This window comes from Amblyomma maculatum, chromosome 1, assembly GCF_055883805.1.
Source record: "Amblyomma maculatum isolate TAMU_Amacu chromosome 1, ASM5588380v1, whole genome shotgun sequence".
NCBI lineage: Eukaryota > Metazoa > Arthropoda > Arachnida > Ixodida > Ixodidae > Amblyomma > Amblyomma maculatum.
In genome coordinates this window covers 269,350,361-269,365,016 of record NC_139344.1, presented here as the reverse complement: position 1 = coordinate 269,365,016, position 14,656 = coordinate 269,350,361, and the positions used below count along the sequence as shown (strand labels likewise).

The following is a 14,656-nucleotide window of genomic DNA, read 5'->3' as shown; positions in this document are numbered from 1 at the left end:
GTAAGGTGCACGTCTCGGCATTTGTGTAAAAATCCTGGCAGTGTTTCGAGTCGTAGTAAACAGGGCACATATGGATGCGACTACATTCAGTATTTTTGAAGGTAACTTATACTTACCTTGCATTGAACAACTTTTGCTTAAGTCACCTCAAGATATCTACTGGCCCTTCCAATACTAAAGAGAGCTGTGTCACACTAAATGATGTTTATATTAGTCTGCTAAAGCTGAAAATTACTTTTTAATATTATACTCATACAGGAAAGCTAGGTACGGAGAAAGTATGTTTGTTACAAGCAATTCTGAAGCACTCCTTTATTGAATGCTCAAACCTTGGCTCCTTTCGTATTGGAAAGACCTGTACATTTCTTACAGGAGCCAAAGAGGTTGAGAAAAAAAGTAAGCATCTGTTATGGTTGATTATTGTGCTCTTGTGTGACAGGGCGCAACTTTTACTTTTCACTGTTTAGTCCTCCTGTTTTGTGCATTTCTGCCGATAAGGGAGAAATGGAAGCCAAGAAATACAGGGTTCCTTGGAGCTTTTTTGGAAACCTTTTGTGGTCCAAAAGCTACAAAATAAACTCAGTCTATGCAGACATTAAACCTTGACTATAATAAGTCAATTTATAACAGATGCAGAGTGTACATGTGTGCACTGTTGTATAAATAAAAATAAAAGATTTTTAAAATTACTCTGAGGACAAATGAAGTAGCCTTGTATTGGTAGATTATTGCGTTCAAGTGAACACGAGGTTATTTTACTGTTTTCACAAAGGAATTTCAGCGGCATCTAGTAATGTGTTCTTGTTTTTGTGTCTGAAGTGAGGTCACACCACCGTAGACTTCCAGCCAGCAGTTTGCATGGATGCAGTCTTTACCATGAGTTTTAATAGAGTAGCAGAAGAAAGTATTCTATTTTGGACAAAAAAATTTTCATTTTCTTTTCTGCCTATTTGATTTTAACAGCACTCAAAAAAGCAAAACTGGTAAATATTATTTGGAACAGAAATTAGATGGAATTGTTGTGATCAGTGTACCTTTAACTAGTGTCCATTTGTTCTAGTTGGTGCTCAGATATGGGCATACTTTTTGTTGTTCCAGTCCTTTTTTTTTTTTGCCTAGACGAACTTCATTCTTTCTGTTACTATAGTCACATATTTGATACTTTTTTTCTTAGGAATCCAAAAAGTGCCTTATCTTGTTCCCAACAAAATTTTAGCCCAGAAGCCTCTTTGAAAGCAGCCTTTGGCAAAAGAGCTTGGAAATGGTAGTTTTTCTAATAATTGTGCTCTTGCAAAAAGTGTAAACTGAGGAAAATGAGCTCAAAGATTTCAGAACATGCTATTCAAATTTAGGGCCTAAATTAATAAATCAAAATGGCCTGCTTAGAGTTGCTTTTTTCAGCTTTACAGATGCCTAGCACCCTTGTCTGCTCTGTCAAATGCTTTCCTTGCTGTGTAATATAGGAGTGGCTACAAAGGAAAGCTGTCTTTCTCAAAAACTTCGTGGTTAAAGAAAAATTCTTCTTGATCTGGGGATCGAACCCGGGACCACCGCCTTCTGGGGCAGTCGCTTTACCAACTGAGCTAACCAGGATGGCCAGCAGATCAGATGCGAGAGTGTATTTATTAGTAACTCTGAAGTGGAAATTGTGTTGACTGAATATTTAGGGTAATCACCCAAGGGGAGTAATTACACATTGACGTCCACCCAAGTGGAGCCATATAGCCACAAAGCCATATGGCTACACTGTATGGAGCAGCCACAAAGCTGTATGAATCGGATGAATTTTTTTTTAATTAGATGTTTCTGAGAAAGCTGTATAGCTTTCTTTTGTAGCCGTATGGCTGCGCTTGGGTGGACGTGTATGAGTAATTACTCCTTTATTACAAATCGATGCCACCTTGGGGAGATCGCCCTAAATATTCAGGCAACATAATTCCCACTTCCAGTTATTGATCAGTTTGCTCTCACCCTACCATCTGATCTGCTGACCGTCCTGGTTAGCTCAGTTGGCAGAGCGACTGCTACAGAAAAGCAATGGTCCCGGGTTCAATCCCTGGATCAAGACTAATTTTTCTTTAACCATGAAGCTTCCGAGAAAGCTCTATAGCTTTCCTTTGTAGCCGCATGGCTGCACTTGGATGGACTACTCCACCTTGGGGGATTACCCTGCCGAGGTGGCACAGCGGTTAAGGCGCTCGACTACTGTACCCAAGGATGTGGGATTGAATCCCGGCCTTGGCGGCCACTTTTCGGCAGAGGCGAAGAGCTAGGCGCTTGTGTGCTGTGCGATGTCAGTGCACGTTCAAGAATCCCAGGCGGTCGAAATTTCTAGAGCCCTCCGCTCATAGCCCGAGTCACTTTGGGACGTTAAACCCCAAAACCAAACCAAACCTTGGGGGATTCCCTAAATATTCAATTAGCTTTCCTTGGTTGCTTGCTTTGCGTGCCTCTTTGTCTGGGCTCCATATTCTATCTAGCGCTTGCCGAGCACTTAGGTTAGCCAGGCTACCATAGTCAATCCAAGCTTACATTTTGGTTTACCGACCAGTCTACTGTTGCCATGTCTCAAAATTTCCCCTTTTTAGTTTTTTTTTTGGCTGTCCGTTCTCTCAATAGCAGGTCTTTTTTGACTAGAGAGCGTGAAAACCAAGCATTCTAACCTGGGAATACTCTCTGCATTCAGTTTCGTGTTCACTATGTGGCTGGGTCTTTCAGTCAACGTTCATAGGTGTTTTCGGTGGTGAGTGCACATCTAGCAAAAAAAAATTCAGTTTAATCTTTCTGCTGCGCAGATGAGAACCAAAAACTTGGTGCGAAGTTTCTCCAATACATGCACAATCCAAAACAACAAAAGTTTAAAAACACATTATTTTGGTGAAAATTGTTATTTTAGCCCTGCATCCCTCCTTAATGACTGAGCATGCATGCAACATAGTGAAGGATGTACGCTTCATTGCATGGAGCCTTTCTGAGCATGTAAATTGGAGCCCAAGGCAAGGGGGGATATACAGAGTCCAATCCCAGTTTTTTACAAAATGTGACCTCTCAGCTGCCAACAAAAGCAATACAAAAGGTGGCACTGAAATTGCAGTTAATCGCAGGTCATGAGCACACCAAATGGCTACAAGGTCAACCAGTGTATGCATTCTAGCTGGCTTAGCAAAATGTGTAAAATAGATGTGGGGTAGAACGATATGACTACACATGGCCTCACCAGTGGCTCCAGCCTGAGAAGTACTAACACCAGTTGTGCTATACTGGCCAACATGGTGGGCTTTGCTTGCATTGCTGCAAACAGACTGCAAGATGCCACTGCAGAGGTGTAGGTCAAGAATAAGGGCGGGTGGGGTTCACCACACTGGTCTGCACTGGCTGTAGTGATGCCTGTGCCAGCATGTCGTCCACCTAACATCAATTGCTATCAACGCTTCAATTGGGATTTTTACATTGCACCCCTAAGAAGCTTGCATGCAGCAAGGGCCTCGTGGAGAGGCAATATGACCACACTGGAGAGCTTGAAAAGTTCCATGATAGGGCTGTCTGCAAAGAATGAACGTTTTAAAGAAATAAACTTTTTTTCTAACTCCATATATTTTTGCAAATTTTTTTGCACAACAAACAAAATGTGTGGGACTGGTGGGTGCATAATATATGAAAAAAAAAATTTTGCATAATGGGTCAGAAAAAGCTGATCTATGAATCTATAGGGGCATAAGGAGGAATGCATGCTCTATCCACATAAATGATGACCAACTCACTGCCTAGCTTGGGCAACAAAGAAATATATATATATATATATATTTTTGTCACAAATTCTTATCCTGCAAACTTTTGTCCATGATTGGACATCTTGGCTTAATGCCACTATTTTCGGTGGTTTTCTTCTGGTTTAGCAAGAATTTCATTGTTTGGAGGCTTTTAAATTCATAATTTTCATTCGATTAATCGTTTTGCTGTTAATTTAGACTGCTTTTAAGCATTTTCATAGTTTGTAGAATATGGTTATTGAGGATGAAAATTGTAGTGTTTGCCCGCATAGTGTTTCAAAGATAGGTTCTTGGCACGGGTTGTAGTGGGGCAGACCTTTTCTGTTTATGGCAGACAATAGTTTTTTTTCTGCCACCTCAAATTCTTCAGTGTCTTCATTTCTTGCATGGCTTTTTATGCTTGTATGAAATGGTAAGGTTGGTGTGCACTAGGTGGTGTTTTTACCTAGCTTTACGGTAACCTCCCTGTTTTCTAGGCACTTGCAGTATTGCTGCACTCAGGCTTGCAGATAGATTATTAAACCTGCTGCTTTGCCTTGTGGCTGTGTTGCTTATAGAGACTTGTCATGTTTACAGGCCAAGGTTAAAGGAACCCTGACTGATTCTTGTACTTCTGCTGTTGTCAAGAGTAGTACAGAGAATGGTTTCAGAAGGCATTCTTAGCACAAAAAAAACACACACGCACACGAGAGAAAAGGAAGGACACGGGACAAGCGCTACCTGGATCTAAGGCAAAACATAGAACTCTTAACATGTCTTGACAGCATCGCACCTGCCGCCAAAGTTCAGATTTCAAGCACCTGCAAACACGCCTGAGTAGCCCTAGTGACGGTCTCAAAAAAACCAAACAAGCGCTAAGAATGCCGTCTGAAGCTGAAAACCATCTAGCCCGTCTAAAAGTTCTTTTAATTACAGAGGATGGGGAGGGGTCATTCCTGAGGCGGAAGTGGTGAAAGGGGAAGCCCTGAGGGGCTTATTCTTGGCCCAGCTATTTTCTGACTGGGCACGTGGTTTGCAGGCTATGCCGTATTTCAAGAAGTGGGCCCCCATGGAGGATGAGCCACAGTCTGAGGCATTGCACTCTGTTTCCCTAGAGAGCTGTGAAAAGTGCCAGCCTGTGACAAAGGTAGGAGCTGTTTTTGTTGGGGGATTATGCTGTCATTTTTGTCTCTGTCATGCCTCTTGCCTACTGTATGTCATGGCTGTGCTGTGCTGACATTTACCTTCTGTCTCCTAAATAGTTCTGTAGGGATGCTTCACATGCATGGTTTTTAGTTTGTGTGAGGCTGGTTTTGGGTAGAGTTGAAAAGTGAACCAATAAGCTCAAAAGGAAAAAGTGGCTGTGTGGCTGCAGTGATAACTTGACGCACACCTTTTGTGCCATACTTCCTGAAACATTGCAGCATGTATAACTGACTCTTGCAGTCTCTGCACTTCTGGAGCTTGTTTAGCTGCATTTTCTCCTTTTAATGCCTCTTTCAGTTGGAGTTCAAGATTGACTCATCTCTAGCACTGCAGAGCATTGACAATGCTCTAAATGTCCCATCAAGTTGCAGGTAATGTTTACTTCTGTTTTTAGTTCTTACTTCTTTACTTTTTACTTCTGAAGTTCTTACTAGTATATGTACTTTTTCTTCTAGGAGTTGGCTGACACCCATAGAATTTCTAAAAAATTCAGTTTACCTCACTTGCAAGAATATACCACATGAATATGTGCCCATTTCCAAAGAGATACTTGCTTCTGAAAGGTAATCGCGAAATACCTCATTTAATCCAGTTGCAAATATAGGTTATTTTTGTGCTTGCAGTATTCAGGATGCGATCAGCAAAGCTGTTGAAGACGACCCTGAGAGTGAGTTCTTTGGGATTAATGTTTTTATTTATAAAGTGAACCAAACTTGTTGCTTTAAAAATGCGGCTGATATAAAAGTAAGAGACCTCTTTCAGGTGACAGACCTGAACACAGAAAACGGGCTATCAGTATCTTTGAACGCATGCGGGCGTCCATTTCTACTGCGTTGCTGAGGTAACCCACATTGTCTTCTCTCTTCTTTCTGATTTGTCTCACATTTGTCTTTGTCGTGAGCAATACTGGTCATTTCAGGGTTGCTGTATGGTTTATGCATCGCATCATGTCCCGCATGCTGACAGGCGTGTACGTGCCAAAGGGACAGATCGAAATGCTGAAGCGAGTTGTTGAGGTGAGTTCTGTGAGAAAAGTTAAGAGACTGTGTGTAATGCTTGCTGCTCGTATGCTTACAGAAAAACGTTCCTTTGGTGTACCTGCCCTTGCATCGGAGCCACCTGGACTACATCCTTGTGACCTACTTGCTGTACCTGAATGGCATGAGGGTCCCACTTGTGGCTGCTGGGGACAACTTGCTCATTCCGCTCTTCGGGTAAGAAGTGCCCTTTCTGACAAGGTAGTTGGGTATCTGCAGATACTTACGTTGTTCTTCTATGCTGAATAGGACTCTGCTGAGAGGATTGGGAGGATTTTTTATAAAACGGCGGCTTGACTTTAAGAATGGACGCAAAGACCACCTTTACAGGGCTGTCCTCAAAGAGGTAAGGTTCAGTTACTTTTTCTGACTTTTTTTTTAGCAGAAGCTCAATGAAAAGAATGGATTGGGGATGTTAAATCGTACGATTTCTGATCATTTTGACTTATATCTTGTAATGCACTGCTGGATCGTTGACTTTTCTAAACTAATAAAATATGTATGAAAACTATCATTATGAAACGGGAATGATAGTGTTAAATGGATACTCTGTTTTGCTAGCTGTCAGCAGGCATATTGGCAGTTGTGAATCTGATTTCTTGGATACATTCTCCAGCATGGCACAGGAGTCTTGGCTTGGACAATTGCTTTCTCTGATTTACATCGACATACCGACTGCTATGGAGCCACCTGTAAAAATAGAGCTTTTTGCAGATTATGTATGGATTAGTAACTTCTGTGGATGACCATAATAAACTAACTAGTAGTGCCTTGATACTTTCAGTGAGTGGTGTCAGGGTTTTTTTTGGGGGAAATGCAAATGAAACATGGTAAAACAACTTTCACACATATCAACCAGGAAGGGATCCACCTTCTTTCTAGTAATCACTATTTGTAACTGTTTCCTGGTAAATGTTGGGAGCTTTAAGGGGAGATGTGGGTCTTAAAATAATTTTTGTTGCTTTTAGGACGAACTGGATGAAACTTGTCTTGTTCAGATTTTCTTGCCGATTCCAAATATGTAATTAGGTTGTGCATAGTATCATTAGGTCACGAGATATAGAATTTTGAAAACACATATTTAGCCTATTTCTTACGGTGCTTATTGATAGCTTAACTTTGTCTAAAGCAAAAACAAGGTGCACAGCTGGAATGCCAGGAAGTTGCTCTAGCCGGTGATGCTATTTTCATTGTACTGAATGTGCTCCATATGTAAGAGAAACTAATGCAATCTTGACTGCAAAATTTTTATTGTCTGTTCTCTATAATAAATTGGAATTATAATTTGGTGAACATTATTAGAGCATAATAAATAGCATAACCGGCTAGATCTATTTATTACGAATACAGCAGTACCAATCTTTTAGTTGTGACTCGAAAACAACTTGCAAAAATGCCCCGTAAGGCTGTGGGTTAAGTCCAAAAAAATAAAACAGAGATAAACGAATTTGAAGATTTAGTTCACTGTAACTTTTGTTTGCAAGGCACTGTATCACTATAAGTAGTATCATTATGTAGGCCTGTTCTTCAGCAATAACATGATGCCATATATGTGGCTGATGCACAAACAAAGCAATAAGAAATTTTTCGTAACGTCCTCCACAGTCCTTGAAAACATTGCAAGAAATTTACTGCCACACACTCCACATCCTTTTTTCAGTTTGTAGATAAATAGCAATAACATATGTGGGGTGCTCATATGTTCTGCCCCTCTAGAAGCAAAATTGGGTGAAATCCAAATGCGAAAACCAAACAGTAGCATTCTCTGAATTTTATTCAGGACTATACATGGTGCACATGTGACACCTAAACCTACAGCAGACCAGGGCTGTAGGCAGAGCCCCTTGCAGACTTGTGCCGCTTTGTGAGCTTCCTGTTCACAGCACGCCTGTCTGCGTGGTCCTTGTTTGACATGTGCAGCCTTCGACGATCCTTTTCAACGCTTGGCGCACAAGGCAGCTGCCCGCATTGTAGCCCAGTTTCTCTGCTATTGCAGTATTCGTCATACCCTGGTTGAACCGGCTGATGGCTTCAGCCACTGCTCTCTGGACACTGTGCAATGAGGCATGCTTATTTTTGGGGACTTGATCCCAGATCATGGAATGCAAGCTTTCACTGGCATTCTGAGTCATGCCGTCACTGCACCGCTCCAAGAGGGCTTCATCGCTCAGTCGCTTGAAGACCGGCTCCAAAGCTTCACAAAGTCTGGCAGGCTGTTTTTGTGGGGTGGCAGCTCCTCACCTTTTGCCATGGCACGGTTGTATGTGCACCATGATTCTGGGCCTTCGGGGCACAGGGCATGCTTGGGGTCATCATCAGTTGAGGACATGTGCTGTAGGGTAGCTGCAACTGCCCTCTTCATGCCAGCCACATCATTCTTATGGCTCCTCAGGGCGTAGCCATAGTAACTTATCTTTTTTATTCTGTCCTGAGTCAGCCGTCCATTTCCTCCCAATGGCTTACCTTGGGCCTTCTTCTTGTCAACAAGTGAACGCAAGGCTGCTCCCATGCGCTTACTTACATGATTTATGCAGTCTTTTTTTATCTACCTTTATGAAGCCATACACAGACTCCTCTGTCAAGGCGTGAAAGTTCCTGCTGTCTCCATCTGATAGCATTGTGGTGTACCACAGCTTGTACTTCTGCAGCGACCTCTGAAACATGCACAGTGCAGCTTGAACCTCCATTTGTCCAGACTTAAAATCCACATTTTTTTTACACACTGAAGTGTGTACTGCATGTCAGGCTGCATAAGTTTCTTCATCAGGCTTTGGACCTTTTGAGCAGCCTAAACCGAAGTTGGACAACACAGCGTGATCTATCACGAGCCCGGTGTACATCTCAATGATGCATCCAACCATGATGTGCGAACTGTGACCGCGCGTGAGCCAGGTCTCGTCAAAAATCACGTCTATGTTCCTAGGTAGGCTGCCGAAGTCTTGATAAATCTTCTTCACTAGGTCCACACTTGCAGTTTCACAGTCTGCTGCAACAGCGTTGCACGCTTGCACCATCATGCTCATATGGCCTTGATATGTCTTATGGTGCAGACCACGATGAAAGATATTCGTTATGGCAAAAAAGTCCAATAAGGCTGTTGCTCCTTTGCCTATGCTCTGTATCTCCTTCATTGCTCGAACATTCACTTCGAATGGCGTTATCGAGGCATCACCGGCCATCCGGGGTGAAGAAAATCTTTCTTCGCGCATGCCACAGGTTGTGCAAGCGAGCACAAGCTTGGCACTTAGCCCGTACTCTTTTCCTTGATCCTGTGTCACTGTCGCCGATTTCTCGCCACACTCGGGGCAGGGCATGATGCTGAATAACTGATTGATGACTTTTAAGTCCACAACTCCGTGCTGCTGTCACTGACGGTTGTTTCCGCGTCGACGTCCAGAATTTCAAACTTTCTATCCGTTGCAGACTTCGACTCTAAGTGGTCCTTTGTTTTGCTGGCGGCTGCTGCGCGCTCACTGTTTTCCTCGGAAGTGAAGTAAACTGTGTCAATGCGTTCCATCCCGTCACTAGAGACTTGAACCGACGATGTGATCCTGCCAGACATACTTGGTTGCGGCTCGGAACTCGATCCGGCAGTGCCACTCGGTGAGGATGCGACCGGCGATGCTTGCAGCGTGGCATCGAACGCCTTCGGTCGTGCGTTCCATGCCAGCTTCCGTTTCTTGCCGAACGCTTGGCATGTAGTCAGTGTGAGGCGACGATCAGACATTTCGCACCGAAGCAAAAGTCAGGCAGTCAAACATAAACGTGCAGGAAACAGCTGAACAAAGTAAATACCACACGCGGCAACAGGGCGATGAAGCAGACGATGGCAACGCAAGAAAAAAAAAGAAAGAAAACAGCGATGGGCCAATAAGAAGCAAGCATGCGGAGGAGCACGTCCTTTGGCCAATCAGCAGCGCACAAGAGCCTCTCGGGAAAGGCGTGATAGCGGTGGCTGCGCCCAACCGACGCCATTTTGGAGTAGGGCAAAATACGCACAAAGAAAGCGGCTTTCAAATGAGCCCAAGATGGCGACGGAGGATCGCCGCAATCGCGCATGGCGAGCGCGTGAACTTTGAACATATTTAGGAAATTTTCGGGCATTTCGCGCACACCTTGACGCAAATGAGGTCGTTTTTTTTAAATATTTTGTGACTGAATTGAGCTTTCAGACTTCGTGGAGCAATTCTTGAATCGTTGAAATAAGCAAGTATGCATTTTTTCTAAACTTTTTTTTTTTTTGCGAATTTTTGCCATTTCAAAACCTGCGTGCGAGCAGCTGTTGTCTATTAACCTGTTGGTTGTTTTGTTTTGTATTGTAATTTTGTCTGTTGTTGCTTTGTTTCATTATCCCTAGCTAATAGTATTTGAATACTGTTTGCATATCCCTGACTCAGAATGTTTAGTGTTATATCTACCTCTTTTGTTATTAATATTAGTGTGCATTACTTTTGTTTGGATTGTTTTTGTTCCCCTCTGTCAACCATGAAATTAGGGTTAACGTTATAACTAAAAGATAATTTTTAAAACCTGCTAATGTTTTTTTTCTACAGCAGCATATACTATTGCAGGTGTGCTTGTTAAAGGTTATTGCTTATTGCACTATCTATGTATTGCAGTACATGAAGGAAATTCTGAAAGGAAATCACAGCTTGGAGTTCTTCCTTGAAGGAGGGCGTTCACGGACTGGAAAAACGCGTCTTCCAAAAGCAGGTCTCCTGTCTGTCATCGTTAACTGCGTCAATGAAGGTATCAAGTGACTACTTTCCATTTAGTCTGAAATGGATTTGTATTATATGAACTGGCTGTATTTACAAGTGATACTTTTTTCTCTGTAGGTCTTGTAAAGGATGTTTACATTGTGCCCATTTCCATTAGCTATGAGAAGTTGCTGGACGGAAATTTTGTCAGTGAGCAGCTGGTAATTCTTGTTTTCACTCTTGCTTGTTATGTTGATATCCTTTCTTTTTTTTTTTCTTTTTTTTTTTCACGCCTTGCAAACTGTTTTTTCCTTATCATATCAGGGAGAGCCAAAGGTGATGGAGACATTCACGGCTGCGCTCGCATCTATCTGGAGGATACTGCATTCCAACTATGGTGCTGTTCGTTTGGATTTTTGTCAGCCGATCTCGCTGCAGGTGAGGGTTTTGTGCATTTCATTTCCTGCTCCAAACTGCGAAATTCTCTCAACCATTTTTGGCGTTACTTTTCAGGAGTTCCTGGAATCTTCGAAGGCTTCGTCTGTAGAGCCACTGTGCTTTGACTGCCCACTTTCACTAATGGACGTGACAAGAGTTGGCAGCAGCCCAACTGAGTACAAAGGGTGTGCGAGTACAAGTTCACTGGCAAGTGCAGACAGCCTCCCAGAAGACTGTAGACTTGCTATCAAGAGCCTTGCCAATCACGTCTCTTGTCGTAAGTTTTCTCCTGTTCTGTGTGCGGCACCAATGTTTGACATTTTCTTCTTTTCTTGCAGAATCATCGGCGTCTCTTGCACTAATGAGCACAAACTTGTTGGCATTTCTACTTCTCACAAAGCATCGAAAGGTGAGCTTTTGTGGTTGTGTGACTTAATGTAAGCGTGTGGGCATCAGGTGCAGTTTTGGAAGGCTCAGAGGAGTCAGAAAAATGTATGCACTTCAAGCCCAAAGATGAATGTTTAGTAGCTTGTTTGTCAAGCAGGTAATAACTCAGCATGGGGCCACTTCGGGAGACTGGCCAAATTCACCTGTGGCAGCGGCAAGGCATTCGAATAAACGAGGTTTGGCGCCACTCACTTGCATGGCCATTCGCTAGGAGCCTGGTGACTGTCAGAATTAATAGGGGCCAAATTAACAACTTTTTTCTGTACAACGATGGGGAGGCCTTAGATGATAGCAGTGGGAGCAATGATTGAATGACAGAATCTGACAGCAGGGTCACTGGGTGGAGATCTTGATGCAGCCAATATGTTTAGAAACAAAGTGATCTGTTTTTGCACAGTTTTAACTGCCTAGTCATGCTTCTTTGGAGTAGTGTGAAGTTTTACATGCAAGGATATTTGCTTGAAGTGTGGGGTGCCATGCGATGTTAGAGCCCCGGATGGTAGAAATTTCGGATCCCTTCTTGACTAAATCGCTATGGGACGTTAAACCCTATAAACCAGACCAAACCATAGTCATATATGGTGCTTACTGCCCATTCAAAAGAATTTCCATCAGTTGTTGACCCAAAATGCATTATTCAGTGTACAGAGTGATGTTTGTCCAGGGTGGCACTCTGCAGCAGCTGGCATACAGCCTTAGCTGGCTGCGTATGGCAGCGTCTGAGCGGCAGCACCAGGTCATGTGTCCAGCTGATAGTGCTGAAGCTGTGCGGCATGCATGTGCCTTGCTGGGCAAGGAACTGGTCCTGGCTGAGACAGTTCAGATGGAGTGGTCATCGGGCGACACTGAAAACAACCTCAAGATAGTCTTCTACCGGCCTGCGCTTCACCTTCCCTCCGTGCTTGAGCTGCAGTACTATGCCAATGCCGTACTCTCGGTGTTCGTGCATGAGGCCATTGTAGGTGAGGAATTTCAGTTCAAACACCTGACATATGTGCACTTCCCGATACTGTCGGCGTCTGTCCAGTCACATTATAGCAGTCAATCATGACGTCATCAGAAAAATGAAAATCCTGTCTCCACTGTGATTCGAACCTCCATCCCTCGGATCCCCAGCCGAGCGCTTTAACCAACCCACATCATAATTCTCTTTGTCTACCATGAGGATAATACAGTGAAATCTCGTTACTACGAACACCACATTAACGAACTTTTCAAATTAACGAATTTTTTAAGAATCCCCGGCAGATTTGCCATGTTTTCAATGTAAAACTATTTCAGAGTTACGAATTTCAAAATAGCGTATATTTCGGAATAACGAACGTATTTTATTTCTTGTTCTATAATTTTGGAACATCAGTATTACGAATTTGGCTAAAATTAACAGCACCGCAGCTTGCAACTCTCGCGTGAAACGAAACAGAAACCGCCGTTTCTGTGTGTATGGTCCGTGGGCTGTAGCTATCATCATCAGGACATCTAGGACCAGCTCCTAGCGCCACCATGAAGCTATGGTTTATTACGCAGTAGCCAGCAGGCCTAGCTGCCTGCGTTTTTTTTCTTCCTGTGTTGTGTGCCGTACGCGACTCGGTCGTTCGTGCGTTTGCGCGTGCGGGACGGTATTTTTTTTTTTTTTTTGCCGCTGATTATCTTATTGCGAAGTTTGTACGAGATTGGCGATGATATTAGCCAGCGAAGTGTCAAGAAGATATGAACGCAGCTGCTTTCACTGCAAGAAATCGACGCAGGGAAAAAGCGATTCGGCCTCTACAGACCGCTAGCATTGCCCCATTGACTGCCGCGATCACTATGAAAGACCGAGACAAGATTTTCAAAGCTCAGGGAGCATTGAAGATAAGGTCATAAAAAACTCCGATTTTTTTTTTTTTCTTTTCTTTTTGCACATGGACAAAGTCTGAACTTTCATCGCTCGGTGCAATCACGCACGCGATGAGGTGTTCCGGAAAGCGGAAAGTGTATGTGCTGTAGTGGTGTAATGTAGTGCGCGGTCGTGTTTGCTGCATGCGGCAGAAGAAAATAATGAATTTCTTCAAATAAATCAGCTTTGGAGTTAGTGCAACCTTTTCACTTGAGGTTTTGCTTGTCTAAACACGTGCCTACTGCCAAGGTACGTCATTTTCGTACCTAGGTTTGACCACTGGCTTATAATCGCAGATTTTTCATTACAACAATATTTCAAAATAACGAATGATTTTTCGCAGTCCCGCGGGATTCGTTATATCGAGATTTGACTGTAGTAGCGATGACAATGACACTGCAAGTAGTGATAAAGGCAGTGTTGACAGTAGCGATGATAATGATGGTGCATTCAGTTGATAATGGTGATGATAACAAACATGATGTACCCTGTGTAGCAGCTATGCTCAGGCTTTCGTGTTTCTGCAGTGTAGGTTTAACAGTGCGCTCAGAATTTTTTTCACATAGGCTACGCTTAGTGTCCTTGGGCATACATGTATACGAATGTTTTCAAAACAGTTTCTTGATTTCTCTGTGCACCTCTGACATTGTCGTCCCTTTGGATTGAGTAACCATGTGCATCCTAGAACATCGTTTTGAAGGCAGCACATATTTAACCCTTTCGTTGCCACGAACGTACCGGTACGTTTTCTCGCTCCCCCCGCACAGTGTCACTGATGTACCGGTACGTTCTCTATCCTGCGTTCAAAATTCCGCACCTGGTCGCGAAGCTGGCGCACTTGCACAGGCTGCGCCATCTGTCAAATCTTTCTACAAGTTCATATTTTCCCCTCGTGTTGTGTTGGTACATATATACTGAAGAGTATGGAGCGACCGCGCCCACCCTCGTCACCTTTTTGCTGGGGGGCGCGGTCGCTCTGCACGCACTACTCTATCGCGATCATGCAGCGCGCGTTTCGCGGCGTGTATGTGTGGTTACGGGTTCAAGGGATGTTCTGCCATCCTGCGCATGTTTGCAGGTTTTTTCTTCTGTTGGCGTGTCTGCTACATCGCGTCACGTTCAGGGGCTCGCGCCGTTGCCTCTCCAATAGGTCTACACATGACTCGATTACTACTTTCGCTCTCTTTTGCCGCGCCCTTG

General features: G+C 43.5%; 1 protein-coding gene across 3 annotated transcripts in view; it reads left to right on the top strand.

Moving 5' to 3' along the window:
• Nucleotides 1-14,656, top strand: part of mino (glycerol-3-phosphate acyltransferase mino) — a 103,908-nt gene that overhangs the window by 70,287 nt on the left and 18,965 nt on the right. For all 3 annotated transcript variants that reach the window (XM_084591232.1, XM_084591231.1, XM_084591230.1), the window contains exons 3-16: nt 4,789-4,896; nt 5,253-5,326; nt 5,411-5,518; nt 5,579-5,622; nt 5,718-5,796; nt 5,875-5,971; nt 6,033-6,169; nt 6,242-6,338; nt 10,612-10,741; nt 10,831-10,913; nt 11,017-11,130; nt 11,206-11,407; nt 11,469-11,539; nt 12,242-12,539. In XM_084591232.1, the coding sequence (XP_084447358.1) occupies nt 4,789-4,896; nt 5,253-5,326; nt 5,411-5,518; nt 5,579-5,622; nt 5,718-5,796; nt 5,875-5,971; nt 6,033-6,169; nt 6,242-6,338; nt 10,612-10,741; nt 10,831-10,913; nt 11,017-11,130; nt 11,206-11,407; nt 11,469-11,539; nt 12,242-12,539 (1,642 nt within the window). The remainder of the gene's footprint in view (nt 1-4,788; nt 4,897-5,252; nt 5,327-5,410; nt 5,519-5,578; nt 5,623-5,717; nt 5,797-5,874; nt 5,972-6,032; nt 6,170-6,241; nt 6,339-10,611; nt 10,742-10,830; nt 10,914-11,016; nt 11,131-11,205; nt 11,408-11,468; nt 11,540-12,241; nt 12,540-14,656) is intronic.